Source organism: Grus americana, chromosome 29, assembly GCF_028858705.1.
Source record: "Grus americana isolate bGruAme1 chromosome 29, bGruAme1.mat, whole genome shotgun sequence".
Taxonomy (NCBI): Eukaryota; Metazoa; Chordata; class Aves; order Gruiformes; family Gruidae; genus Grus; species Grus americana.
Window position 1 is genome coordinate 126,363 of NC_072880.1, and position 27,730 is coordinate 154,092.

The window sequence follows — 27,730 nt, forward strand, 5'->3', positions numbered from 1 at the left end:
CTACAGGCAGGGTTCATCTCCAAAGCGTCTGCAACCAGGAGTCGGCACCCTGCAATGGCATCACAGGGACAGTGCCTCCTCCGGGAGTTCAGTTCCCATCCGGGGCTGGCCCCTCAGACAGATACTCCTTGGAGGCCTTAGCAGAAGAGCAGCACACCGCGCACAGGTGCCTCAGGTGAAAAAAGGCAGGCAGTTACCGTCCCCTTTCTGCTTGTGTCAGGGAGCCACAGGCTCTCCCCATTGCCGCTGACTGTGGGGCAGCACGTTGGCAGGAGGAGGTAGCCCTGCATTCTGCCAGAGTTCATCCACCCCACCGCCCTCCAAAGAAAACATTTTCGGAGCGACCGAATGACAAACAAAAAGCCCATGTTAGACCGTAGAAGCCACGTTAGAGCGTAGCAGAAACAAACATCTGATCCATGCTTAAGACAAAGGGGGTTGGCATGGTGTGCTGATCAGAACTCCCAACGGCGCTTACTAAAGTATAAGCTCTTCTGAAGCGCTGCTTTCCAGCTGCCACCAACAGCCGGAGAAAGGGTCTGCTTTGGATGAGCTGGATGATGAATGCTAACAAACAAAATCCAGTACTGGATGTTAAACCCCAGCGTTCAGACTTTGATCCCGACCTGAAAGGCGGGATCACCTGCCTCCTGCCATTGGGCTAACTACGGTATTGCACAGCCCCCGAATCCTTCAGCCTTTCCCTACAAGTCCCCTTCTGGCCACTCTGCTCTAGGACAATGGCCTCAAGGAGCCGGGTGCTCGACCCACTTTGGCATTTCCTGTCTGTACAGAGATGCTTTCCCAACCCAGTGCTCTCCTCTCACCTGTTCTGCTCTCTTGGGATTGTCCTTTCCTCATTTCCAGCCACTGCTTTTGACACTCAGTCAGGTCTTCGGGACTTGTAAGATTCCCCGGTTTTGAGGAAGTCAAGAAGATGACCGCGTCCTCCAGATCCTTGTCGCTGATGGGAACTTTGGTCTGGCAACCAAAACAGAAAAGGACGGTGGGATCACCAAAAGATCAAGGCGTGCCCCAGCGTGGGAGGAGCGAGCTTTGCTCTTGTTCCAGGTGCTTTTGCAGGGAAGCACGGCGCAAAAGCAACCTGCTGAGGTTTCCTCAGGTTTATCAAGCATTCACAACTCGACCGGTCATCTGCTGCCCCCTGCAGAGCCCTCGGCTTTTACTGTGCCAAACTTCCCAGCCCTCTGGGTTTCAGGAAGATACTGTGGCTCCAACTAGAATATCCGTTAATATCGCAATGGCTAAACCCTAAAGAAACTGGACCGTGCTCTTCACAGGTCTGTCACGCTGCGGCCTGTGGAAAGAGAGGCCCAGCGTGAGCCGTGCAGCGCAGACATGTACGGAAAGGCGGTGCAGCGGGGAGACGTAGGAGCTTGGTGGGGGAAAGACCAAGTGTCAACACTGGGAAGCTCGATGCTAGTTCAGGGTCTACAGCAGGATCCTGACAGCAACAGTACTGAGCACCGACTGCCTCCCAAGTGTGTGAGGCAATGGCTTTGTTCACTCCCGCCTGAGACTTGCTCTAGGTGCATCTCTGCAGCTTGCCCCTCCCTTTGCCCTTCAGCTTTTCACAGCTCGTGGGAGCCATTCTCTGAGAGTAAGGCAAGCAAAAACGCCCCTTGCTGAAGCTCTTCCGTTTGCTCTGGGTTGGCATGCAGGAAAATAGGGCAGAGTTGCAGGCGTTCCTTGCTTTTCTGTTCCTGACGTACCTCCTTGATGACTTTAATGAAGTCTTCTCTCTTGATCTTCCTCCTCTCCATGCCAGCCTTCTTGAATACGTCCACCAGCCTCAGCTTCTTTTTCTGCAGGAGGTTATGCGGCGTGACAAGAGCCTGGGGGTATGGTGTACAAACAAGGGGAATGCTGCCCTTCTGGGGCTGGCTGCTCTTTGGCGGTGACTGCTGAAAAGGATTAGAAAATGCTCCGAGATCACCGTCGTCCACGACCGCCATGCCTGTCGATGTGGCATCGGCTAGGCTAAAGCGGCGTCGCTACTGACCTGACCGCAGACGCTACTTCCTGTGCCCTTCCGTACTTACGTCCAGGCTGTCGGTCACGGCCGACTGGACAACAGCCCTCCTGTCTGCTCTGCGTGCCTTTGGTCTTTCCCGGTATCTTTTTTCTTGATCATTTTGGGAAGGTTTTTGTCTCAGCCATTTTTCAATGTCCCCAAAGCTTTCCAGCTCGGTTCGCAACTGCCTCCTGCCCTGATTCCAAGCCTCCGCCGTTTGTAGACCCTCTTCTATACCAGAGGTGATCTCTGTGGGCCTGAGGCGATCTTCCTCCTCCTGGGACAGCTGCAAGACAGAAAAATGACAGAAATCTGTGGCCCAAGTTGGTTTCAGAAAGGGAGAAGCTGGTCTTGCCACAGGTGGAGCAAAAATAATCATAGAATCATTGACTTGTTTAGGTTGGAAAAGACCTTTAAGATCATCACGTCCAACCGTTAACCTAGCGCTGCCAAGTCCACCACTAAACCGTGGCCATCAAGGTGATCTGCTCCATAACCTTCCCCGGCACCCAGGTCAGACTGACAGGCCTGTAGCTCCCCGGATCCTCCTTCCGGCCCTTCCTGTGGATGGGCGTCACATTGGCTAACCTCCGGTCAACTGGGACCTCCCCGGTCAGCTAGGACTCTCTCTTCTTCCCTGAGATTTTCCCTGAGCCAAAGCTCTCTGTTCAGCCAGGCCGCTCTTCTTCCCCACCGGCCCGTCTTTCGGCACGTGGGGACGGCCCGCTCCTGCGCCTTTCAGATTTCCTTCTTGAAGAACGTCCAGCCTTCCTGGACTCCTCTGCCCGTCGGGACTGCCTCCCAGGGGACTCTGCCAACCAGGCTCCTAAACAGGCCAAAGTCTGCCCTCCGGAAGTCCAAGGTGGCAGTTCTGCTGACCCCCCCTCCTTACTTCCCCCAGAATCGAAAACTCTATTTCGTCCTCATGGGGTGGTCTGTAACACATTCCCACCATGACAGCGGCCCTGTTTGGCCTTCCCCCTCATTCTTACCCACAAGCACTCAACCCTATCGTCACCATCATTAAGCATTTCACACCAGGCTGGCTCCCTGACACCAGGAAGCAGCTGAAATAACGTGTCGGCCATCTTGCTTATGAAGAACGGCCGGAGAGCTCTCCACGCTACTTGGAGAGACAGCTCTCCCTCTCCACACCGCCGGCTGGAGCTGGCTCAAGCCACGTGCCTGGGAGAGATCCTGCTCGAGGTCCAGAGCCGGCGCCTGGGCAGAGGTGGCCTCCTCTCCAGGCAGGGACGGAGCAGGCCCACTGATGCCCTCAGCCTGGCCGCCTGCTCGTTTTGCCCCTTGGCCTCTACCAGCAACTCCTCCCTCACAGCAGTGAGCAGGCGAGAATGAAAACCACAGCCACCCGCCCCGCTCCTTGCGGGGAGCGATGCTGCCGGGACTTGGAGACCTTCCCAACTCGGTGCCACCCCCAACCAGAAGAAGGCTGCTCTGTGGATACTCCTGTACCTGGGCCCTCGGCATCTTGTCGCTTTCTGTCCCGGCTTGCGGTTGTGGCAATTCTGGCAAGCTGACACTTCCTGATTTTCCATTCTCTTCTGTCTCCTTCCTTTTGGGCAGGGATGCCTCCAGTTTTCTTCTACCGTTCATCCCAAATACAGGCTCTCTTTGCTACAGGAACCCAGAAATGCAATAGTCACAGTCACTCTCATCTGGTTTGGTTTGGTCTGGGGTTTTTTTGTTTGTTTTTGTTTTAAATAATGCCCTTCTTTCTCCCATCTTCCCTTTTTCCCAGTTTCTGTTGACAAGCAGTTCTTAGAGATGCAACCAGAAAGCCCTTCCGTTATGACCAATGAACTAAGAAGTCATCAAAGAGCTGCTTTTTGAAAAGGGCTGCGGTTCCTCTTCCGAGATGAACAATACTCCAAATAGGTGATTGAATGGGAAAGTGAGCCACAGTAAGAGATCTACTCAGAATCGGTATCTGCGTATTTTTTTATGCACCTATTTCTCCCACGAGATCCCCGCTTGATTTTCCGCAATCCAGTGACACAACAAGTGCCTCAATCCATATTGCGTACCTGTCCTGTCTGCCGCTGTTCTTCAGAAGTAGGCAATGGCAATTCAGGGCTCTCGAACGGAGTGGTTTTGGCCTGCCTTCCTTCTGCGCTTGCACGCTGGGGCAACGATCTGAAAATACGCAGCGGGCTGAGTCGGTATGACTGCAGGAAGAGTTTCTTCTCCATCCTGTGCTCACGCTGCTCACCCGCTTCGGCAGCAGAGCGAGCTCTCGTCACCCAACTGTCGTCTTCCCCTCCACAGAGACAGGGATAAGCCTGAGCTGTAACGCTCAGACGTGCCACCAAGGAAATGAAGGAGACGGGCTTTTCCCGTCAGTCAGGCTCCGGGACATGCAGCCCGATGCGGCCCTCTGGATGGAACGACGAGAGGATTTGCATCCTGTGCAATCACAGGCACCTGGAGATACTGGCATGCCCCTCCTGGCCACCACCCTGACCAGTGCAAGGCTGACCCCCAATTCCGTGGGACTTCCATCCAGCAAGGAAACGCACTGCGCGGTGACGTGTGTTAACAGCCTTTCTGAGTCAACACAGACACGGGGTCCAAAGGAAACAGGGGAACGGGTTTCTCAGAGAGCCTGGACAGCCTCCGTCCCTGAAGGCTTTGAAGACAAGACTGGACAAAGGCCTGAGCAACCTGGTCTGACCTCAGCTCATAGCTGACTCTGCTTGGACCAGCTGCTTGGACTAGGACCTCCCGAGAGCCCTTCCAGCCTCCTTTCCTGCAGGAGCCTATAAAACATCCCGCACAAGGACTAGAGCACAAGGCCGCTCTGATCGAGTCCTTTCAGTGTCTCACCTGCCAGGGGACCCTCTTCTCTCCGCTGCTTCCTCCGTCTGAGCTCTGGCTAAGCGATTTGGAGAAACGCCCCTTCGCAGAAGGCGTAATGTGCGATGAACAGCCGCTGCAAGTGTGAAGGGAGAAAACCTCTTACAACAGGCAGGGGGAGGCACAGATCTGCTCTGCAATGTTAGAAGCTGCGCGAGGCCTCACCGGGATTCCTTCTGAGACCTGTTTTCTTGGAGGGAGGCCTTAAGCCCTTCCTGGCACCAGCCCTTGATCCTGTTCAACCCCCGACAGCCACATTAGTCAGATCTCACCATCCGGCATCTTTTCTTTCCATTCTATCGGGCTGTCTTTGCTCTGCAAGTAAAGGGCAGGTCCCGATTAGCATTCGCTGGGGCCCTGGAGTTGCTGCATTCCCTTCAGAGAAGCTACAGGCAGGGTTCATCTCCAAAGCGTCTGCAACCAGGAGTCGGCACCCTGCAATGGCATCACAGGGACAGTGCCTCCTCCGGGAGTTCAGTTCCCATCCGGGGCTGGCCCCTCAGACAGATACTCCTTGGAGGCCTTAGCAGAAGAGCAGCACACCGCGCACAGGTGCCTCAGGTGAAAAAAGGCAGGCAGTTACCGTCCCCTTTCTGCTTGTGTCAGGGAGCCACAGGCTCTCCCCATTGCCGCTGACTGTGGGGCAGCACGTTGGCAAGAGGAGGTAGCCCTGCATTCTGCCAGAGTTCATCCACCCCACCGCCCTCCAAAGAAAACATTTTCGGAGCGAGCGAATGACTCGGTCACTGTTCCATTTCTGTTGGACCATCCTGCGCTGAGCCTCACAACTGAACAGGACAAAGTGCTTATCGGCACCTCAAGGGACAAATCAGAGTCTGGTGGACAGGTCGACCAGAAGATCAGAAGAGGACGCCGTCCCCACACGTAGAAACTGCTTCAACTTCTCCTCCTCCTCCTCCTCCTAAGCCACCTCCTCCTTCTTCTAGCCAGTTACCCAGAAAAAGTGTTTCTCTCACCAACTGTTCAGAAGCCAAACAAATTCTTTGAGACGGCTTGTAGCACCTCAGCTGCAAGGCACCACGTGGACAAGGGAGTACTGAGAAGCCAATAGGCTAATAGTCACAACGACCCCTTGCCCCTTCCTTTCCCGCTGCGCTGTCCTCTAAAGCGCCCGCATTCGCCAAGGCGTACGGGTGCGCTTGTTCTCCTCCCACAGACACGGTACCTTCTCCCACCGTCTCCGAGAAAGAGAGAGCTTTCCAGTCTCTTCCATTTCATCACAGCTCAGGTTTTGTCGTTCTGGCTTGGTGTTGACTGGTGGAACCTCCAAGCGTATTAACTGTCTTTCGGGCTTGGTAGGAGCACGAGGCTTCATCCCTTTGGCTGTGCCCCCAGCAGGTGGTGGACAAGTGGCAGTTTTGCAGGTGGCTTTCTGGAACTGAGCTTCTACCCCTAGGACAGATGAAGAAACAAACAAACAAAAAGCCCACGTTAGAACGTAGAAGCCACGTTAGAGCGTAGCAGAAACAAACATCTGATCCATGCTTAAGACAAAGGGGGTTGGCATGGTGTGCTGATCAGAACTCCCAACGGCGCTTACTAAAGTATAAGCTCTTCTGAAGCGCTGCTTTCCAGCTGCCACCAACAGCCGGAGAAAGGGTCTGCTTTGGATGAGCTGGATGATGAATGCTAACAAACAAAATCCAGTACTGGATGTTAAACCCCAGCGTTCAGACTTTGATCCCGACCTGAAAGGCGGGATCACCTGCCTCCTGCCATTGGGCTAACTACGGTATTGCACAGCCCCCGAATCCTTCAGCCTTTCCCTACAAGTCCCCTTCTGGCCACTCTGCTCTAGGACAATGGCCTCAAGGAGCCGGGTGCTCGACCCACTTTGGCATTTCCTGTCTGTACAGAGATGCTTTCCCAACCCAGTGCTCTCCTCTCACCTGTTCTGCTCTCTTGGGATTGTCCTTTCCTCATTTCCAGCCACTGCTTTTGACACTCAGTCAGGTCTTCGGGACTTGTAAGATTCCCCGGTTTTGAGGAAGTCAAGAAGATGACCGCGTCCTCCAGATCCTTGTCGCTGATGGGAACTTTGGTCTGGCAACCAAAACAGAAAAGGACGGTGGGATCACCAAAAGATCAAGGTGTGCCCCAGCGTGGGAGGAGCGAGCTTTGCTCTTGTTCCAGGTGCTTTTGCAGGGAAGCACGGCGCAAAAGCAACCTGCTGAGGTTTCCTCAGGTTTATCAAGCATTCACAACTCGACCGGTCATCTGCTGCCCCCTGCAGAGCCCTCGGCTTTTACTGTGCCAAACTTCCCAGCCCTCTGGGTTTCAGGAAGATACTGTGGCTCCAACTAGAATATCCGTTAATATCGCAATGGCTAAACCCTAAAGAAACTGGACCGTGCTCTTCACAGGTCTGTCACGCTGCGGCCTGTGGAAAGAGAGGCCCAGCGTGAGCCGTGCAGCGCAGACATGTACGGAAAGGCGGTGCAGCGGGGAGACGTAGGAGCTTGGTGGGGGAAAGACCAAGTGTCAACACTGGGAAGCTCGATGCTAGTTCAGGGTCTACAGCAGGATCCTGACAGCAACAGTACTGAGCACCGACTGCCTCCCAAGTGTGTGAGGCAATGGCTTTGTTCACTCCCGCCTGAGACTTGCTCTAGGTGCATCTCTGCAGCTTGCCCCTCCCTTTGCCCTTCAGCTTTTCACAGCTCGTGGGAGCCATTCTCTGAGAGTAAGGCAAGCAAAAACGCCCCTTGCTGAAGCTCTTCCGTTTGCTCTGGGTTGGCATGCAGGAAAATAGGGCAGAGTTGCAGGCGTTCCTTGCTTTTCTGTTCCTGACGTACCTCCTTGATGACTTTAATGAAGTCTTCTCTCTTGATCTTCCTCCTCTCCATGCCAGCCTTCTTGAATACGTCCACCAGCCTCAGCTTCTTTTTCTGCAGGAGGTTATGCGGCGTGACAAGAGCCTGGGGGTATGGTGTACAAACAAGGGGAATGCTGCCCTTCTGGGGCTGGCTGCTCTTTGGCGGTGACTGCTGAAAAGGATTAGAAAATGCTCCGAGATCACCGTCGTCCACGACCGCCATGCCTGTCGATGTGGCATCGGCTAGGCTAAAGCGGCGTCGCTACTGACCTGACCGCAGACGCTACTTCCTGTGCCCTTCCGTACTTACGTCCAGGCTGTCGGTCACGGCCGACTGGACAACAGCCCTCCTGTCTGCTCTGCGTGCCTTTGGTCTTTCCCGGTATCTTTTTTCTTGATCATTTTGGGAAGGTTTTTGTCTCAGCCATTTTTCAATGTCCCCGAAGCTTTCCAGCTCGGTTCGCAACTGCCTCCTGCCCTGATTCCAAGCCTCCGCCGTTTGTAGACCCTCTTCTATACCAGAGGTGATCTCTGTGGGCCTGAGGCGATCTTCCTCCTCCTGGGACAGCTGCAAGACAGAAAAATGACAGAAATCTGTGGCCCAAGTTGGTTTCAGAAAGGGAGAAGCTGGTCTTGCCACAGGTGGAGCAAAAATAATCATAGAATCATTGACTTGTTTAGGTTGGAAAAGACCTTTAAGATCATCACGTCCAACCGTTAACCTAGCGCTGCCAAGTCCACCACTAAACCGTGGCCATCAAGGTGATCTGCTCCATAACCTTCCCCGGCACCCAGGTCAGACTGACAGGCCTGTAGCTCCCCGGATCCTCCTTCCGGCCCTTCCTGTGGATGGGCGTCACATTGGCTAACCTCCGGTCAACTGGGACCTCCCCGGTCAGCTAGGACTCTCTCTTCTTCCCTGAGATTTTCCCTGAGCCAAAGCTCTCTGTTCAGCCAGGCCGCTCTTCTTCCCCACCGGCCCGTCTTTCGGCACGTGGGGACGGCCCGCTCCTGCGCCTTTCAGATTTCCTTCTTGAAGAACGTCCAGCCTTCCTGGACTCCTCTGCCCGTCGGGACTGCCTCCCAGGGGACTCTGCCAACCAGGCTCCTAAACAGGCCAAAGTCTGCCCTCCGGAAGTCCAAGGTGGCAGTTCTGCTGACCCCCCCTCCTTACTTCCCCCAGAATCGAAAACTCTATTTCGTCCTCATGGGGTGGTCTGTAACACATTCCCACCATGACAGCGGCCCTGTTTGGCCTTCCCCCTCGTTCTTACCCACAAGCACTCAACCCTATCGTCACCATCATTAAGCATTTCACACCAGGCTGGCTCCCTGACACCAGGAAGCAGCTGAAATAACGTGTCGGCCATCTTGCTTATGAAGAACGGCCGGAGAGCTCTCCACGCTACTTGGAGAGACAGCTCTCCCTCTCCACACCGCCGGCTGGAGCTGGCTCAAGCCACGTGCCTGGGAGAGATCCTGCTCGAGGTCCAGAGCCGGCGCCTGGGCAGAGGTGGCCTCCTCTCCAGGCAGGGACGGAGCAGGCCCACTGATGCCCTCAGCCTGGCCGCCTGCTCGTTTTGCCCCTTGGCCTCTACCAGCAACTCCTCCCTCACAGCAGTGAGCAGGCGAGAATGAAAACCACAGCCACCCGCCCCGCTCCTTGCGGGGAGCGATGCTGCCGGGACTTGGAGACCTTCCCAACTCGGTGCCACCCCCAACCAGAAGAAGGCTGCTCTGTGGATACTCCTGTACCTGGGCCCTCGGCATCTTGTCGCTTTCTGTCCCGGCTTGCGGTTGTGGCAATTCTGGCAAGCTGACACTTCCTGATTTTCCATTCTCTTCTGTCTCCTTCCTTTTGGGCAGGGATGCCTCCAGTTTTCTTCTACCGTTCATCCCAAATACAGGCTCTCTTTGCTACAGGAACCCAGAAATGCAATAGTCACAGTCACTCTCATCTGGTTTGGTTTGGTCTGGGGTTTTTTTGTTTGTTTTTGTTTTAAATAATGCCCTTCTTTCTCCCATCTTCCCTTTTTCCCAGTTTCTGTTGACAAGCAGTTCTTAGAGATGCAACCAGAAAGCCCTTCTGTTATGACCAATGAACTAAGAAGTCATCAAAGAGCTGCTTTTTGAAAAGGGCTGCGGTTCCTCTTCCGAGATGAACAATACTCCAAATAGGTGATTGAATGGGAAAGTGAGCCACAGTAAGAGATCTACTCAGAATCGGTATCTGCGTATTTTTTTATGCACCTATTTCTCCCACGAGATCCCCGCTTGATTTTCCGCAATCCAGTGACACAACAAGTGCCTCAATCCATATTGCGTACCTGTCCTGTCTGCCGCTGTTCTTCAGAAGTAGGCAATGGCAATTCAGGGCTCTCGAACGGAGTGGTTTTGGCCTGCCTTCCTTCTGCGCTTGCACGCTGGGGCAACGATCTGAAAATACGCAGCGGGCTGAGTCGGTATGACTGCAGGAAGAGTTTCTTCTCCATCCTGTGCTCACGCTGCTCACCCGCTTCGGCAGCAGAGCGAGCTCTCGTCACCCAACTGTCGTCTTCCCCTCCACAGAGACAGGGATAAGCCTGAGCTGTAACGCTCAGACGTGCCACCAAGGAAATGAAGGAGACGGGCTTTTCCCGTCAGTCAGGCTCCGGGACATGCAGCCCGATGCGGCCCTCTGGATGGAACGACGAGAGGATTTGCATCCTGTGCAATCACAGGCACCTGGAGATACTGGCATGCCCCTCCTGGCCACCACCCTGACCAGTGCAAGGCTGACCCCCAATTCCGTGGGACTTCCATCCAGCAAGGAAACGCACTGCGCGGTGACGTGTGTTAACAGCCTTTCTGAGTCAACACAGACACGGGGTCCAAAGGAAACAGGGGAACGGGTTTCTCAGAGAGCCTGGACAGCCTCCGTCCCTGAAGGCTTTGAAGACAAGACTGGACAAAGGCCTGAGCAACCTGGTCTGACCTCAGCTCATAGCTGACTCTGCTTGGACCAGCTGCTTGGACTAGGACCTCCCGAGAGCCCTTCCAGCCTCCTTTCCTGCAGGAGCCTATAAAACATCCCGCACAAGGACTAGAGCACAAGGCCGCTCTGATCGAGTCCTTTCAGTGTCTCACCTGCCAGGGGACCCTCTTCTCTCCGCTGCTTCCTCCGTCTGAGCTCTGGCTAAGCGATTTGGAGAAACGCCCCTTCGCAGAAGGCGTAATGTGCGATGAACAGCCGCTGCAAGTGTGAAGGGAGAAAACCTCTTACAACAGGCAGGGGGAGGCACAGATCTGCTCTGCAATGTTAGAAGCTGCGCGAGGCCTCACCGGGATTCCTTCTGAGACCTGTTTTCTTGGAGGGAGGCCTTAAGCCCTTCCTGGCACCAGCCCTTGATCCTGTTCAACCCCCGACAGCCACATTAGTCAGATCTCACCATCCGGCATCTTTTCTTTCCATTCTATCGGGCTGTCTTTGCTCTGCAAGTAAAGGGCAGGTCCCGATTAGCATTCGCTGGGGCCCTGGAGTTGCTGCATTCCCTTCAGAGAAGCTACAGGCAGGGTTCATCTCCAAAGCGTCTGCAACCAGGAGTCGGCACCCTGCAATGGCATCACAGGGACAGTGCCTCCTCCGGGAGTTCAGTTCCCATCCGGGGCTGGCCCCTCAGACAGATACTCCTTGGAGGCCTTAGCAGAAGAGCAGCACACCGCGCACAGGTGCCTCAGGTGAAAAAAGGCAGGCAGTTACCGTCCCCTTTCTGCTTGTGTCAGGGAGCCACAGGCTCTCCCCATTGCCGCTGACTGTGGGGCAGCACGTTGGCAAGAGGAGGTAGCCCTGCATTCTGCCAGAGTTCATCCACCCCACCGCCCTCCAAAGAAAACATTTTCGGAGCGAGCGAATGACTCGGTCACTGTTCCATTTCTGTTGGACCGTCCTGCGCTGAGCCTCACAACTGAACAGGACAAAGTGCTTATCGGCACCTCAAGGGACAAATCAGAGTCTGGTGGACAGGTCGACCAGAAGATCAGAAGAGGACGCCGTCCCCACACGTAGAAACTGCTTCAACTTCTCCTCCTCCTCCTCCTCCTAAGCCACCTCCTCCTTCTTCTAGCCAGTTACCCAGAAAAAGTGTTTCTCTCACCAACTGTTCAGAAGCCAAACAAATTCTTTGAGACGGCTTGTAGCACCTCAGCTGCAAGGCACCACGTGGACAAGGGAGTACTGAGAAGCCAATAGGCTAATAGTCACAACGACCCCTTGCCCCTTCCTTTCCCGCTGCGCTGTCCTCTAAAGCGCCCGCATTCGCCAAGGCGTACGGGTGCGCTTGTTCTCCTCCCACAGACACGGTACCTTCTCCCACCGTCTCCGAGAAAGAGAGAGCTTTCCAGTCTCTTCCATTTCATCACAGCTCAGGTTTTGTCGTTCTGGCTTGGTGTTGACTGGTGGAACCTCCAAGCGTATTAACTGTCTTTCGGGCTTGGTAGGAGCACGAGGCTTCATCCCTTTGGCTGTGCCCCCAGCAGGTGGTGGACAAGTGGCAGTTTTGCAGGTGGCTTTCTGGAACTGAGCTTCTACCCCTAGGACAGATGAAGAAACAAACAAACAAAAAGCCCACGTTAGAACGTAGAAGCCACGTTAGAGCGTAGCAGAAACAAACATCTGATCCATGCTTAAGACAAAGGGGGTTGGCATGGTGTGCTGATCAGAACTCCCAACGGCGCTTACTAAAGTATAAGCTCTTCTGAAGCGCTGCTTTCCAGCTGCCACCAACAGCCGGAGAAAGGGTCTGCTTTGGATGAGCTGGATGATGAATGCTAACAAACAAAATCCAGTACTGGATGTTAAACCCCAGCGTTCAGACTTTGATCCCGACCTGAAAGGCGGGATCACCTGCCTCCTGCCATTGGGCTAACTACGGTATTGCACAGCCCCCGAATCCTTCAGCCTTTCCCTACAAGTCCCCTTCTGGCCACTCTGCTCTAGGACAATGGCCTCAAGGAGCCGGGTGCTCGACCCACTTTGGCATTTCCTGTCTGTACAGAGATGCTTTCCCAACCCAGTGCTCTCCTCTCACCTGTTCTGCTCTCTTGGGATTGTCCTTTCCTCATTTCCAGCCACTGCTTTTGACACTCAGTCAGGTCTTCGGGACTTGTAAGATTCCCCAGTTTTGAGGAAGTCAAGAAGATGACCGCGTCCTCCAGATCCTTGTCACTGATGGGAACTTTGGTCTGGCAACCAAAACAGAAAAGGACGGTGGGATCACCAAAAGATCAAGGCGTGCCCCAGCGTGGGAGGAGCGAGCTTTGCTCTTGTTCCAGGTGCTTTTGCAGGGAAGCACGGCGCAAAAGCAACCTGCTGAGGTTTCCTCAGGTTTATCAAGCATTCACAACTCGACCGGTCATCTGCTGCCCCCTGCAGAGCCCTCGGCTTTTACTGTGCCAAACTTCCCAGCCCTCTGGGTTTCAGGAAGATACTGTGGCTCCAACTAGAATATCCGTTAATATTGCAATGGCTAAACCCTAAAGAAACTGGACCGTGCTCTTCACAGGTCTGTCACGCTGCGGCCTGTGGAAAGAGAGGCCCAGCGTGAGCCGTGCAGCACAGACATGTACGGAAAGGCGGTGCAGCGGGGAGACGTAGGAGCTTGGTGGGGGAAAGACCAAGTGTCAACACTGGGAAGCTCGATGCTAGTTCAGGGTCTACAGCAGGATCCTGACAGCAACAGTACTGAGCACCGACTGCCTCCCAAGTGTGTGAGGCAATGGCTTTGTTCACTCCCGCCTGAGACTTGCTCTAGGTGCATCTCTGCAGCTTGCCCCTCCCTTTGCCCTTCAGCTTTTCACAGCTCGTGGGAGCCATTCTCTGAGAGTAAGGCAAGCAAAAACGCCCCTTGCTGAAGCTCTTCCGTTTGCTCTGGGTTGGCATGCAGGAAAATAGGGCAGAGTTGCAGGCGTTCCTTGCTTTTCTGTTCCTGACGTACCTCCTTGATGACTTTAATGAAGTCTTCTCTCTTGATCTTCCTCCTCTCCATGCCAGCCTTCTTGAATACGTCCACCAGCCTCAGCTTCTTTTTCTGCAGGAGGTTATGCGGCGTGACAAGAGCCTGGGGGTATGGTGTACAAACAAGGGGAATGCTGCCCTTCTGGGGCTGGCTGCTCTTTGGCGGTGACTGCTGAAAAGGATTAGAAAATGCTCCGAGATCACCGTCGTCCACGACCGCCATGCCTGTCGATGTGGCATCGGCTAGGCTAAAGCGGCGTCGCTACTGACCTGACCGCAGACGCTACTTCCTGTGCCCTTCCGTACTTACGTCCAGGCTGTCGGTCACGGCCGACTGGACAACAGCCCTCCTGTCTGCTCTGCGTGCCTTTGGTCTTTCCCGGTATCTTTTTTCTTGATCATTTTGGGAAGGTTTTTGTCTCAGCCATTTTTCAATGTCCCCGAAGCTTTCCAGCTCGGTTCGCAACTGCCTCCTGCCCTGATTCCAAGCCTCCGCCGTTTGTAGACCCTCTTCTATACCAGAGGTGATCTCTGTGGGCCTGAGGCGATCTTCCTCCTCCTGGGACAGCTGCAAGACAGAAAAATGACAGAAATCTGTGGCCCAAGTTGGTTTCAGAAAGGGAGAAGCTGGTCTTGCCACAGGTGGAGCAAAAATAATCATAGAATCATTGACTTGTTTAGGTTGGAAAAGACCTTTAAGATCATCACGTCCAACCGTTAACCTAGCGCTGCCAAGTCCACCACTAAACCGTGGCCATCAAGGTGATCTGCTCCATAACCTTCCCCGGCACCCAGGTCAGACTGACAGGCCTGTAGCTCCCCGGATCCTCCTTCCGGCCCTTCCTGTGGATGGGCGTCACATTGGCTAACCTCCGGTCAACTGGGACCTCCCCGGTCAGCTAGGACTCTCTCTTCTTCCCTGAGATTTTCCCTGAGCCAAAGCTCTCTGTTCAGCCAGGCCGCTCTTCTTCCCCACCGGCCCGTCTTTCGGCACGTGGGGACGGCCCGCTCCTGCGCCTTTCAGATTTCCTTCTTGAAGAACGTCCAGCCTTCCTGGACTCCTCTGCCCGTCGGGACTGCCTCCCAGGGGACTCTGCCAACCAGGCTCCTAAACAGGCCAAAGTCTGCCCTCCGGAAGTCCAAGGTGGCAGTTCTGCTGACCCCCCCTCCTTACTTCCCCCAGAATCGAAAACTCTATTTCGTCCTCATGGGGTGGTCTGTAACACATTCCCACCATGACAGCGGCCCTGTTTGGCCTTCCCCCTCATTCTTACCCACAAGCACTCAACCCTATCGTCACCATCATTAAGCATTTCACACCAGGCTGGCTCCCTGACACCAGGAAGCAGCTGAAATAACGTGTCGGCCATCTTGCTTATGAAGAACGGCCGGAGAGCTCTCCACGCTACTTGGAGAGACAGCTCTCCCTCTCCACACCGCCGGCTGGAGCTGGCTCAAGCCACGTGCCTGGGAGAGATCCTGCTCGAGGTCCAGAGCCGGCGCCTGGGCAGAGGTGGCCTCCTCTCCAGGCAGGGACGGAGCAGGCCCACTGATGCCCTCAGCCTGGCCGCCTGCTCGTTTTGCCCCTTGGCCTCTACCAGCAACTCCTCCCTCACAGCAGTGAGCAGGCGAGAATGAAAACCACAGCCACCCGCCCCGCTCCTTGCGGGGAGCGATGCTGCCGGGACTTGGAGACCTTCCCAACTCGGTGCCACCCCCAACCAGAAGAAGGCTGCTCTGTGGATACTCCTGTACCTGGGCCCTCGGCATCTTGTCGCTTTCTGTCCCGGCTTGCGGTTGTGGCAATTCTGGCAAGCTGACACTTCCTGATTTTCCATTCTCTTCTGTCTCCTTCCTTTTGGGCAGGGATGCCTCCAGTTTTCTTCTACCGTTCATCCCAAATACAGGCTCTCTTTGCTACAGGAACCCAGAAATGCAATAGTCACAGTCACTCTCATCTGGTTTGGTTTGGTCTGGGGTTTTTTTGTTTGTTTTTGTTTTAAATAATGCCCTTCTTTCTCCCATCTTCCCTTTTTCCCAGTTTCTGTTGACAAGCAGTTCTTAGAGATGCAACCAGAAAGCCCTTCCGTTATGACCAATGAACTAAGAAGTCATCAAAGAGCTGCTTTTTGAAAAGGGCTGCGGTTCCTCTTCCGAGATGAACAATACTCCAAATAGGTGATTGAATGGGAAAGTGAGCCACAGTAAGAGATCTACTCAGAATCGGTATCTGCGTATTTTTTTATGCACCTATTTCTCCCACGAGATCCCCGCTTGATTTTCCGCAATCCAGTGACACAACAAGTGCCTCAATCCATATTGCGTACCTGTCCTGTCTGCCGCTGTTCTTCAGAAGTAGGCAATGGCAATTCAGGGCTCTCGAACGGAGTGGTTTTGGCCTGCCTTCCTTCTGCGCTTGCACGCTGGGGCAACGATCTGAAAATACGCAGCGGGCTGAGTCGGTATGACTGCAGGAAGAGTTTCTTCTCCATCCTGTGCTCACGCTGCTCACCCGCTTCGGCAGCAGAGCGAGCTCTCGTCACCCAACTGTCGTCTTCCCCTCCACAGAGACAGGGATAAGCCTGAGCTGTAACGCTCAGACGTGCCACCAAGGAAATGAAGGAGACGGGCTTTTCCCGTCAGTCAGGCTCCGGGACATGCAGCCCGATGCGGCCCTCTGGATGGAACGACGAGAGGATTTGCATCCTGTGCAATCACAGGCACCTGGAGATACTGGCATGCCCCTCCTGGCCACCACCCTGACCAGTGCAAGGCTGACCCCCAATTCCGTGGGACTTCCATCCAGCAAGGAAACGCACTGCGCGGTGACGTGTGTTAACAGCCTTTCTGAGTCAACACAGACACGGGGTCCAAAGGAAACAGGGGAACGGGTTTCTCAGAGAGCCTGGACAGCCTCCGTCCCTGAAGGCTTTGAAGACAAGACTGGACAAAGGCCTGAGCAACCTGGTCTGACCTCAGCTCATAGCTGACTCTGCTTGGACCAGCTGCTTGGACTAGGACCTCCCGAGAGCCCTTCCAGCCTCCTTTCCTGCAGGAGCCTATAAAACATCCCGCGCAAGGACTAGAGCACAAGGCCGCTCTGATCGAGTCCTTTCAGTGTCTCACCTGCCAGGGGACCCTCTTCTCTCCGCTGCTTCCTCCGTCTGAGCTCTGGCTAAGCGATTTGGAGAAACGCCCCTTCGCAGAAGGCGTAATGTGCGATGAACAGCCGCTGCAAGTGTGAAGGGAGAAAACCTCTTACAACAGGCAGGGGGAGGCACAGATCTGCTCTGCAATGTTAGAAGCTGCGCGAGGCCTCACCGGGATTCCTTCTGAGACCTGTTTTCTTGGAGGGAGGCCTTAAGCCCTTCCTGGCACCAGCCCTTGATCCTGTTCAACCCCCGACAGCCACATTAGTCAGATCTCACCATCCGGCATCTTTTCTTTCCATTCTATCGGGCTGTCTTTGCTCTGCAAGTAAAGGGCAGGTCCCGATTAGCATTCGCTGGGGCCCTGGAGTTGCTGCATTCCCTTCAGAGAAGCTACAGGCAGGGTTCATCTCCAAAGCGTCTGCAACCAGGAGTCGGCACCCTGCAATGGCATCACAGGGACAGTGCCTCCTCCGGGAGTTCAGTTCCCATCCGGGGCTGGCCCCTCAGACAGATACTCCTTGGAGGCCTTAGCAGAAGAGCAGCACACCGCGCACAGGTGCCTCAGGTGAAAAAAGGCAGGCAGTTACCGTCCCCTTTCTGCTTGTGTCAGGGAGCCACAGGCTCTCCCCATTGCCGCTGACTGTGGGGCAGCACGTTGGCAAGAGGAGGTAGCCCTGCATTCTGCCAGAGTTCATCCACCCCACCGCCCTCCAAAGAAAACATTTTCGGAGCGAGCGAATGACTCGGTCACTGTTCCATTTCTGTTGGACCGTCCTGCGCTGAGCCTCACAACTGAACAGGACAAAGTGCTTATCGGCACCTCAAGGGACAAATCAGAGTCTGGTGGACAGGTCGACCAGAAGATCAGAAGAGGACGCCGTCCCCACACGTAGAAACTGCTTCAACTTCTCCTCCTCCTCCTCCTCCTAAGCCACCTCCTCCTTCTTCTAGCCAGTTACCCAGAAAAAGTGTTTCTCTCACCAACTGTTCAGAAGCCAAACAAATTCTTTGAGACGGCTTGTAGCACCTCAGCTGCAAGGCACCACGTGGACAAGGGAGTACTGAGAAGCCAATAGGCTAATAGTCACAACGACCCCTTGCCCCTTCCTTTCCCGCTGCGCTGTCCTCTAAAGCGCCCGCATTCGCCAAGGCGTACGGGTGCGCTTGTTCTCCTCCCACAGACACGGTACCTTCTCCCACCGTCTCCGAGAAAGAGAGAGCTTTCCAGTCTCTTCCATTTCATCACAGCTCAGGTTTTGTCGTTCTGGCTTGGTGTTGACTGGTGGAACCTCCAAGCGTATTAACTGTCTTTCGGGCTTGGTAGGAGCACGAGGCTTCATCCCTTTGGCTGTGCCCCCAGCAGGTGGTGGACAAGTGGCAGTTTTGCAGGTGGCTTTCTGGAACTGAGCTTCTACCCCTAGGACAGATGAAGAAACAAACAAACAAAAAGCCCACGTTAGAACGTAGAAGCCACGTTAGAGCGTAGCAGAAACAAACATCTGATCCATGCTTAAGACAAAGGGGGTTGGCATGGTGTGCTGATCAGAACTCCCAACGGCGCTTACTAAAGTATAAGCTCTTCTGAAGCGCTGCTTTCCAGCTGCCACCAACAGCCGGAGAAAGGGTCTGCTTTGGATGAGCTGGATGATGAATGCTAACAAACAAAATCCAGTACTGGATGTTAAACCCCAGCGTTCAGACTTTGATCCCGACCTGAAAGGCGGGATCACCTGCCTCCTGCCATTGGGCTAACTACGGTATTGCACAGCCCCCGAATCCTTCAGCCTTTCCCTACAAGTCCCCTTCTGGCCACTCTGCTCTAGGACAATGGCCTCAAGGAGCCGGGTGCTCGACCCACTTTGGCATTTCCTGTCTGTACAGAGATGCTTTCCCAACCCAGTGCTCTCCTCTCACCTGTTCTGCTCTCTTGGGATTGTCCTTTCCTCATTTCCAGCCACTGCTTTTGACACTCAGTCAGGTCTTCGGGACTTGTAAGATTCCCCAGTTTTGAGGAAGTCAAGAAGATGACCGCGTCCTCCAGATCCTTGTCGCTGATGGGAACTTTGGTCTGGCAACCAAACCAGAAAAGGACGGTGGGATCACCAAAAGATCAAGGCGTGCCCCAGCGTGGGAGGAGCGAGCTTTGCTCTTGTTCCAGGTGCTTTTGCAGGGAAGCACGGCGCAAAAGCAACCTGCTGAGGTTTCCTCAGGTTTATCAAGCATTCACAACTCGACCGGTCATCTGCTGCCCCCTGCAGAGCCCTCGGTTTTTACTGTGCCAAACTTCCCAGCCCTCTGGGTTTCAGGAAGATACTGTGGCTCCAACTAGAATATCCGTTAATATTGCAATGGCTAAACCCTAAAGAAACTGGACCGTGCTCTTCACAGGTCTGTCACGCTGCGGCCTGTGGAAAGAGAGGCCCAGCGTGAGCCGTGCAGCACAGACATGTACGGAAAGGCGGTGCAGCGGGGAGACGTAGGAGCTTGGTGGGGGAAAGACCAAGTGTCAACACTGGGAAGCTCGATGCTAGTTCAGGGTCTACAGCAGGATCCTGACAGCAACAGTACTGAGCACCGACTGCCTCCCAAGTGTGTGAGGCAATGGCTTTGTTCACTCCCGCCTGAGACTTGCTCTAGGTGCATCTCTGCAGCTTGCCCCTCCCTTTGCCCTTCAGCTTTTCACAGCTCGTGGGAGCCATTCTCTGAGAGTAAGGCAAGCAAAAACGCCCCTTGCTGAAGCTCTTCCGTTTGCTCTGGGTTGGCATGCAGGAAAATAGGGCAGAGTTGCAGGCGTTCCTTGCTTTTCTGTTCCTGACGTACCTCCTTGATGACTTTAATGAAGTCTTCTCTCTTGATCTTCCTCCTCTCCATGCCAGCCTTCTTGAATACGTCCACCAGCCTCAGCTTCTTTTTCTGCAGGAGGTTATGCGGCGTGACAAGAGCCTGGGGGTATGGTGTACAAACAAGGGGAATGCTGCCCTTCTGGGGCTGGCTGCTCTTTGGCGGTGACTGCTGAAAAGGATTAGAAAATGCTCCGAGATCACCGTCGTCCACGACCGCCATGCCTGTCGATGTGGCATCGGCTAGGCTAAAGCGGCGTCGCTACTGACCTGACCGCAGACGCTACTTCCTGTGCCCTTCCGTACTTACGTCCAGGCTGTCGGTCACGGCCGACTGGACAACAGCCCTCCTGTCTGCTCTGCGTGCCTTTGGTCTTTCCCGGTATCTTTTTTCTTGATCATTTGGGGAAGGTTTTTGTCTCAGCCATTTTTCAATGTCCCCAAAGCTTTCCAGCTCGGTTCGCAACTGCCTCCTGCCCTGATTCCAAGCCTCCGCCGTTTGTAGACCCTCTTCTATACCAGAGGTGATCTCTGTGGGCCTGAGGCGATCTTCCTCCTCCTGGGACAGCTGCAAGACAGAAAAATGACAGAAATCTGTGGCCCAAGTTGGTTTCAGAAAGGGAGAAGCTGGTCTTGCCACAGGTGGAGCAAAAATAATCATAGAATCATTGACTTGTTTAGGTTGGAAAAGACCTTTAAGATCATCACGTCCAACCGTTAACCTAGCGCTGCCAAGTCCACCACTAAACCGTGGCCATCAAGGTGATCTGCTCCATAACCTTCCCCGGCACCCAGGTCAGACTGACAGGCCTGTAGCTCCCCGGATCCTCCTTCCGGCCCTTCCTGTGGATGGGCGTCACATTGGCTAACCTCCGGTCAACTGGGACCTCCCCGGTCAGCTAGGACTCTCTCTTCTTCCCTGAGATTTTCCCTGAGCCAAAGCTCTCTGTTCAGCCAGGCCGCTCTTCTTCCCCACCGGCCCGTCTTTCGGCACGTGGGGACGGCCCGCTCCTGCGCCTTTCAGATTTCCTTCTTGAAGAACGTCCAGCCTTCCTGGACTCCTCTGCCCGTCGGGACTGCCTCCCAGGGGACTCTGCCAACCAGGCTCCTAAACAGGCCAAAGTCTGCCCTCCGGAAGTCCAAGGTGGCAGTTCTGCTGACCCCCCCTCCTTACTTCCCCCAGAATCGAAAACTCTATTTCGTCCTCATGGGGTGGTCTGTAACACATTCCCACCATGACAGCGGCCCTGTTTGGCCTTCCCCCTCATTCTTACCCACAAGCACTCAACCCTATCGTCACCATCATTAAGCATTTCACACCAGGCTGGCTCCCTGACACCAGGAAGCAGCTGAAATAACGTGTCGGCCATCTTGCTTATGAAGAACGGCCGGAGAGCTCTCCACGCTACTTGGAGAGACAGCTCTCCCTCTCCACACCGCCGGCTGGAGCTGGCTCAAGCCACGTGCCTGGGAGAGATCCTGCTCGAGGTCCAGAGCCGGCGCCTGGGCAGAGGTGGCCTCCTCTCCAGGCAGGGACGGAGCAGGCCCACTGATGCCCTCAGCCTGGCCGCCTGCTCGTTTTGCCCCTTGGCCTCTACCAGCAACTCCTCCCTCACAGCAGTGAGCAGGCGAGAATGAAAACCACAGCCACCCGCCCCGCTCCTTGCGGGGAGCGATGCTGCCGGGACTTGGAGACCTTCCCAACTCGGTGCCACCCCCAACCAGAAGAAGGCTGCTCTGTGGATACTCCTGTACCTGGGCCCTCGGCATCTTGTCGCTTTCTGTCCCGGCTTGCGGTTGTGGCAATTCTGGCAAGCTGACACTTCCTGATTTTCCATTCTCTTCTGTCTCCTTCCTTTTGGGCAGGGATGCCTCCAGTTTTCTTCTACCGTTCATCCCAAATACAGGCTCTCTTTGCTACAGGAACCCAGAAATGCAATAGTCACAGTCACTCTCATCTGGTTTGGTTTGGTCTGGGGTTTTTTTGTTTGTTTTTGTTTTAAATAATGCCCTTCTTTCTCCCATCTTCCCTTTTTCCCAGTTTCTGTTGACAAGCAGTTCTTAGAGATGCAACCAGAAAGCCCTTCCGTTATGACCAATGAACTAAGAAGTCATCAAAGAGCTGCTTTTTGAAAAGGGCTGCGGTTCCTCTTCCGAGATGAACAATACTCCAAATAGGTGATTGAATGGGAAAGTGAGCCACAGTAAGAGATCTACTCAGAATCGGTATCTGCGTATTTTTTTATGCACCTATTTCTCCCACGAGATCCCCGCTTGATTTTCCGCAATCCAGTGACACAACAAGTGCCTCAATCCATATTGCGTACCTGTCCTGTCTGCCGCTGTTCTTCAGAAGTAGGCAATGGCAATTCAGGGCTCTCGAACGGAGTGGTTTTGGCCTGCCTTCCTTCTGCGCTTGCACGCTGGGGCAACGATCTGAAAATACGCAGCGGGCTGAGTCGGTATGACTGCAGGAAGAGTTTCTTCTCCATCCTGTGCTCACGCTGCTCACCCGCTTCGGCAGCAGAGCGAGCTCTCGTCACCCAACTGTCGTCTTCCCCTCCACAGAGACAGGGATAAGCCTGAGCTGTAACGCTCAGACGTGCCACCAAGGAAATGAAGGAGACGGGCTTTTCCCGTCAGTCAGGCTCCGGGACATGCAGCCCGATGCGGCCCTCTGGATGGAACGACGAGAGGATTTGCATCCTGTGCAATCACAGGCACCTGGAGATACTGGCATGCCCCTCCTGGCCACCACCCTGACCAGTGCAAGGCTGACCCCCAATTCCGTGGGACTTCCATCCAGCAAGGAAACGCACTGCGCGGTGACGTGTGTTAACAGCCTTTCTGAGTCAACACAGACACGGGGTCCAAAGGAAACAGGGGAACGGGTTTCTCAGAGAGCCTGGACAGCCTCCGTCCCTGAAGGCTTTGAAGACAAGACTGGACAAAGGCCTGAGCAACCTGGTCTGACCTCAGCTCATAGCTGACTCTGCTTGGACCAGCTGCTTGGACTAGGACCTCCCGAGAGCCCTTCCAGCCTCCTTTCCTGCAGGAGCCTATAAAACATCCCGCACAAGGACTAGAGCACAAGGCCGCTCTGATCGAGTCCTTTCAGTGTCTCACCTGCCAGGGGACCCTCTTCTCTCCGCTGCTTCCTCCGTCTGAGCTCTGGCTAAGCGATTTGGAGAAACGCCCCTTCGCAGAAGGCGTAATGTGCGATGAACAGCCGCTGCAAGTGTGAAGGGAGAAAACCTCTTACAACAGGCAGGGGGAGGCACAGATCTGCTCTGCAATGTTAGAAGCTGCGCGAGGCCTCACCGGGATTCCTTCTGAGACCTGTTTTCTTGGAGGGAGGCCTTAAGCCCTTCCTGGCACCAGCCCTTGATCCTGTTCAACCCCCGACAGCCACATTAGTCAGATCTCACCATCCGGCATCTTTTCTTTCCATTCTATCGGGCTGTCTTTGCTCTGCAAGTAAAGGGCAGGTCCCGATTAGCATTCGCTGGGGCCCTGGAGTTGCTGCATTCCCTTCAGAGAAGCTACAGGCAGGGTTCATCTCCAAAGCGTCTGCAACCAGGAGTCGGCACCCTGCAATGGCATCACAGGGACAGTGCCTCCTCCGGGAGTTCAGTTCCCATCCGGGGCTGGCCCCTCAGACAGATACTCCTTGGAGGCCTTAGCAGAAGAGCAGCACACCGCGCACAGGTGCCTCAGGTGAAAAAAGGCAGGCAGTTACCGTCCCCTTTCTGCTTGTGTCAGGGAGCCACAGGCTCTCCCCATTGCCGCTGACTGTGGGGCAGCACGTTGGCAAGAGGAGGTAGCCCTGCATTCTGCCAGAGTTCATCCACCCCACCGCCCTCCAAAGAAAACATTTTCGGAGCGAGCGAATGACTCGGTCACTGTTCCATTTCTGTTGGACCGTCCTGCGCTGAGCCTCACAACTGAACAGGACAAAGTGCTTATCGGCACCTCAAGGGACAAATCAGAGTCTGGTGGACAGGTCGACCAGAAGATCAGAAGAGGACGCCGTCCCCACACGTAGAAACTGCTTCAACTTCTCCTCCTCCTCCTCCTCCTAAGCCACCTCCTCCTTCTTCTAGCCAGTTACCCAGAAAAAGTGTTTCTCTCACCAACTGTTCAGAAGCCAAACAAATTCTTTGAGACGGCTTGTAGCACCTCAGCTGCAAGGCACCACGTGGACAAGGGAGTACTGAGAAGCCAATAGGCTAATAGTCACAACGACCCCTTGCCCCTTCCTTTCCCGCTGCGCTGTCCTCTAAAGCGCCCGCATTCGCCAAGGCGTACGGGTGCGCTTGTTCTCCTCCCACAGACACGGTACCTTCTCCCACCGTCTCCGAGAAAGAGAGAGCTTTCCAGTCTCTTCCATTTCATCACAGCTCAGGTTTTGTCGTTCTGGCTTGGTGTTGACTGGTGGAACCTCCAAGCGTATTAACTGTCTTTCGGGCTTGGTAGGAGCACGAGGCTTCATCCCTTTGGCTGTGCCCCCAGCAGGTGGTGGACAAGTGGCAGTTTTGCAGGTGGCTTTCTGGAACTGAGCTTCTACCCCTAGGACAGATGAAGAAACAAACAAACAAAAAGCCCACGTTAGAACGTAGAAGCCACGTTAGAGCGTAGCAGAAACAAACATCTGATCCATGCTTAAGACAAAGGGGGTTGGCATGGTGTGCTGATCAGAACTCCCAACGGCGCTTACTAAAGTATAAGCTCTTCTGAAGCGCTGCTTTCCAGCTGCCACCAACAGCCGGAGAAAGGGTCTGCTTTGGATGAGCTGGATGATGAATGCTAACAAACAAAATCCAGTACTGGATGTTAAACCCCAGCGTTCAGACTTTGATCCCGACCTGAAAGGCGGGATCACCTGCCTCCTGCCATTGGGCTAACTACGGTATTGCACAGCCCCCGAATCCTTCAGCCTTTCCCTACAAGTCCCCTTCTGGCCACTCTGCTCTAGGACAATGGCCTCAAGGAGCCGGGTGCTCGACCCACTTTGGCATTTCCTGTCTGTACAGAGATGCTTTCCCAACCCAGTGCTCTCCTCTCACCTGTTCTGCTCTCTTGGGATTGTCCTTTCCTCATTTCCAGCCACTGCTTTTGACACTCAGTCAGGTCTTCGGGACTTGTAAGATTCCCCGGTTTTGAGGAAGTCAAGAAGATGACCGCGTCCTCCAGATCCTTGTCGCTGATGGGAACTTTGGTCTGGCAACCAAAACAGAAAAGGACGGTGGGATCACCAAAAGATCAAGGCGTGCCCCAGCGTGGGAGGAGCGAGCTTTGCTCTTGTTCCAGGTGCTTTTGCAGGGAAGCACGGCGCAAAAGCAACCTGCTGAGGTTTCCTCAGGTTTATCAAGCATTCACAACTCGACCGGTCATCTGCTGCCCCCTGCAGAGCCCTCGGCTTTTACTGTGCCAAACTTCCCAGCCCTCTGGGTTTCAGGAAGATACTGTGGCTCCAACTAGAATATCCGTTAATATCGCAATGGCTAAACCCTAAAGAAACTGGACCGTGCTCTTCACAGGTCTGTCACGCTGCGGCCTGTGGAAAGAGAGGCCCAGCGTGAGCCGTGCAGCGCAGACATGTACGGAAAGGCGGTGCAGCGGGGAGACGTAGGAGCTTGGTGGGGGAAAGACCAAGTGTCAACACTGGGAAGCTCGATGCTAGTTCAGGGTCTACAGCAGGATCCTGACAGCAACAGTACTGAGCACCGACTGCCTCCCAAGTGTGTGAGGCAATGGCTTTGTTCACTCCCGCCTGAGACTTGCTCTAGGTGCATCTCTGCAGCTTGCCCCTCCCTTTGCCCTTCAGCTTTTCACAGCTCGTGGGAGCCATTCTCTGAGAGTAAGGCAAGCAAAAACGCCCCTTGCTGAAGCTCTTCCGTTTGCTCTGGGTTGGCATGCAGGAAAATAGGGCAGAGTTGCAGGCGTTCCTTGCTTTTCTGTTCCTGACGTACCTCCTTGATGACTTTAATGAAGTCTTCTCTCTTGATCTTCCTCCTCTCCATGCCAGCCTTCTTGAATACGTCCACCAGCCTCAGCTTCTTTTTCTGCAGGAGGTTATGCGGCGTGACAAGAGCCTGGGGGTATGGTGTACAAACAAGGGGAATGCTGCCCTTCTGGGGCTGGCTGCTCTTTGGCGGTGACTGCTGAAAAGGATTAGAAAATGCTCCGAGATCACCGTCGTCCACGACCGCCATGCCTGTCGATGTGGCATCGGCTAGGCTAAAGCGGCGTCGCTACTGACCTGACCGCAGACGCTACTTCCTGTGCCCTTCCGTACTTACGTCCAGGCTGTCGGTCACGGCCGACTGGACAACAGCCCTCCTGTCTGCTCTGCGTGCCTTTGGTCTTTCCCGGTATCTTTTTTCTTGATCATTTGGGGAAGGTTTTTGTCTCAGCCATTTTTCAATGTCCCCGAAGCTTTCCAGCTCGGTTCGCAACTGCCTCCTGCCCTGATTCCAAGCCTCCGCCGTTTGTAGACCCTCTTCTATACCAGAGGTGATCTCTGTGGGCCTGAGGCTATCTTCCTCCTCCTGGGACAGCTGCAAGACAGAAAAATGACAGAAATCTGTGGCCCAAGTTGGTTTCAGAAAGGGAGAAGCTGGTCTTGCCACAGGTGGAGCAAAAATAATCATAGAATCATTGACTTGTTTAGGTTGGAAAAGACCTTTAAGATCATCACGTCCAACCGTTAACCTAGCGCTGCCAAGTCCACCACTAAACCGTGGCCATCAAGGTGATCTGCTCCATAACCTTCCCCGGCACCCAGGTCAGACTGACAGGCCTGTAGCTCCCCGGATCCTCCTTCCGGCCCTTCCTGTGGATGGGCGTCACATTGGCTAACCTCCGGTCAACTGGGACCTCCCCGGTCAGCTAGGACTCTCTCTTCTTCCCTGAGATTTTCCCTGAGCCAAAGCTCTCTGTTCAGCCAGGCCGCTCTTCTTCCCCACCGGCCCGTCTTTCGGCACGTGGGGACGGCCCGCTCCTGCGCCTTTCAGATTTCCTTCTTGAAGAACGTCCAGCCTTCCTGGACTCCTCTGCCCGTCGGGACTGCCTCCCAGGGGACTCTGCCAACCAGGCTCCTAAACAGGCCAAAGTCTGCCCTCCGGAAGTCCAAGGTGGCAGTTCTGCTGACCCCCCCTCCTTACTTCCCCCAGAATCGAAAACTCTATTTCGTCCTCATGGGGTGGTCTGTAACACATTCCCACCATGACAGCGGCCCTGTTTGGCCTTCCCCCTCATTCTTACCCACAAGCACTCAACCCTATCGTCACCATCATTAAGCATTTCACACCAGGCTGGCTCCCTGACACCAGGAAGCAGCTGAAATAACGTGTCGGCCATCTTGCTTATGAAGAACGGCCGGAGAGCTCTCCACGCTACTTGGAGAGACAGCTCTCCCTCTCCACACCGCCGGCTGGAGCTGGCTCAAGCCACGTGCCTGGGAGAGATCCTGCTCGAGGTCCAGAGCCGGCGCCTGGGCAGAGGTGGCCTCCTCTCCAGGCAGGGACGGAGCAGGCCCACTGATGCCCTCAGCCTGGCCGCCTGCTCGTTTTGCCCCTTGGCCTCTACCAGCAACTCCTCCCTCACAGCAGTGAGCAGGCGAGAATGAAAACCACAGCCACCCGCCCCGCTCCTTGCGGGGAGCGATGCTGCCGGGACTTGGAGACCTTCCCAACTCGGTGCCACCCCCAACCAGAAGAAGGCTGCTCTGTGGATACTCCTGTACCTGGGCCCTCGGCATCTTGTCGCTTTCTGTCCCGGCTTGCGGTTGTGGCAATTCTGGCAAGCTGACACTTCCTGATTTTCCATTCTCTTCTGTCTCCTTCCTTTTGGGCAGGGATGCCTCCAGTTTTCTTCTACCGTTCATCCCAAATACAGGCTCTCTTTGCTACAGGAACCCAGAAATGCAATAGTCACAGTCACTCTCATCTGGTTTGGTTTGGTCTGGGGTTTTTTTGTTTGTTTTTGTTTTAAATAATG

The 27,730-nt window shown here is 54.6% G+C and overlaps 2 protein-coding genes across 2 annotated transcripts; both read right to left on the reverse strand.

The window, feature by feature from the left end:
* Positions 1-2,302: 2,302 nt before the first annotated feature.
* Positions 2,303-12,121, reverse strand: LOC129197790 (EF-hand calcium-binding domain-containing protein 12-like). Its single transcript, XM_054806528.1, has 12 exons — positions 12,088-12,121; positions 10,872-10,977; positions 10,073-10,181; positions 9,501-9,662; positions 8,056-8,313; positions 7,726-7,917; positions 6,820-6,973; positions 6,096-6,322; positions 5,075-5,224; positions 4,880-4,985; positions 4,081-4,189; positions 2,303-2,321 (listed from the first exon to the last, which is right to left on the reverse strand). The coding sequence occupies exons 4-9, from the start codon at positions 9,639-9,641 to the stop codon at positions 5,171-5,173; spliced, it is 1,026 nt and encodes a 341-aa protein (XP_054662503.1). The 5' UTR covers positions 9,642-9,662; positions 10,073-10,181; positions 10,872-10,977; positions 12,088-12,121; the 3' UTR covers positions 2,303-2,321; positions 4,081-4,189; positions 4,880-4,985; positions 5,075-5,170.
* Positions 12,122-16,930: 4,809 nt separating this feature from the next.
* LOC129197791 (EF-hand calcium-binding domain-containing protein 12-like) lies at positions 16,931-24,105 on the reverse strand. Its single transcript, XM_054806529.1, has 10 exons — positions 24,072-24,105; positions 22,856-22,961; positions 22,057-22,165; positions 21,485-21,646; positions 20,040-20,297; positions 19,710-19,901; positions 18,804-18,957; positions 18,080-18,306; positions 17,059-17,208; positions 16,931-16,969 (listed from the first exon to the last, which is right to left on the reverse strand). The coding sequence occupies exons 4-9, from the start codon at positions 21,623-21,625 to the stop codon at positions 17,155-17,157; spliced, it is 1,026 nt and encodes a 341-aa protein (XP_054662504.1). The 5' UTR covers positions 21,626-21,646; positions 22,057-22,165; positions 22,856-22,961; positions 24,072-24,105; the 3' UTR covers positions 16,931-16,969; positions 17,059-17,154.
* Between the last annotated feature and the right edge of the window lie 3,625 nt (positions 24,106-27,730).

Coding starts and splice junctions, on each gene's coding strand:
- LOC129197791 (XM_054806529.1), bottom strand. CDS start 21,625: ATGAACGGTAGAAGAAAACTGGAGGCATCCCTGCCCAAAAGGAAGGAG. Junction 18,958..19,709: donor TCATTAAAGTCATCAAGGAG/GTACGTCAGGAA, acceptor TTTGGTTGCCAG/ACCAAAGTTCCCATCAGCGA. Junction 17,209..18,079: donor CTCGGAGACGGTGGGAGAAG/GTACCGTGTCTG, acceptor CTTTACTTGCAG/AGCAAAGACAGCCCGATAGA.
- LOC129197790 (XM_054806528.1), bottom strand. CDS start 9,641: ATGAACGGTAGAAGAAAACTGGAGGCATCCCTGCCCAAAAGGAAGGAG. Junction 7,918..8,055: donor CCGTGACCGACAGCCTGGAC/GTAAGTACGGAA, acceptor AATCCTTTTCAG/CAGTCACCGCCAAAGAGCAG. Junction 6,974..7,725: donor TCATTAAAGTCATCAAGGAG/GTACGTCAGGAA, acceptor TTTGGTTGCCAG/ACCAAAGTTCCCATCAGCGA.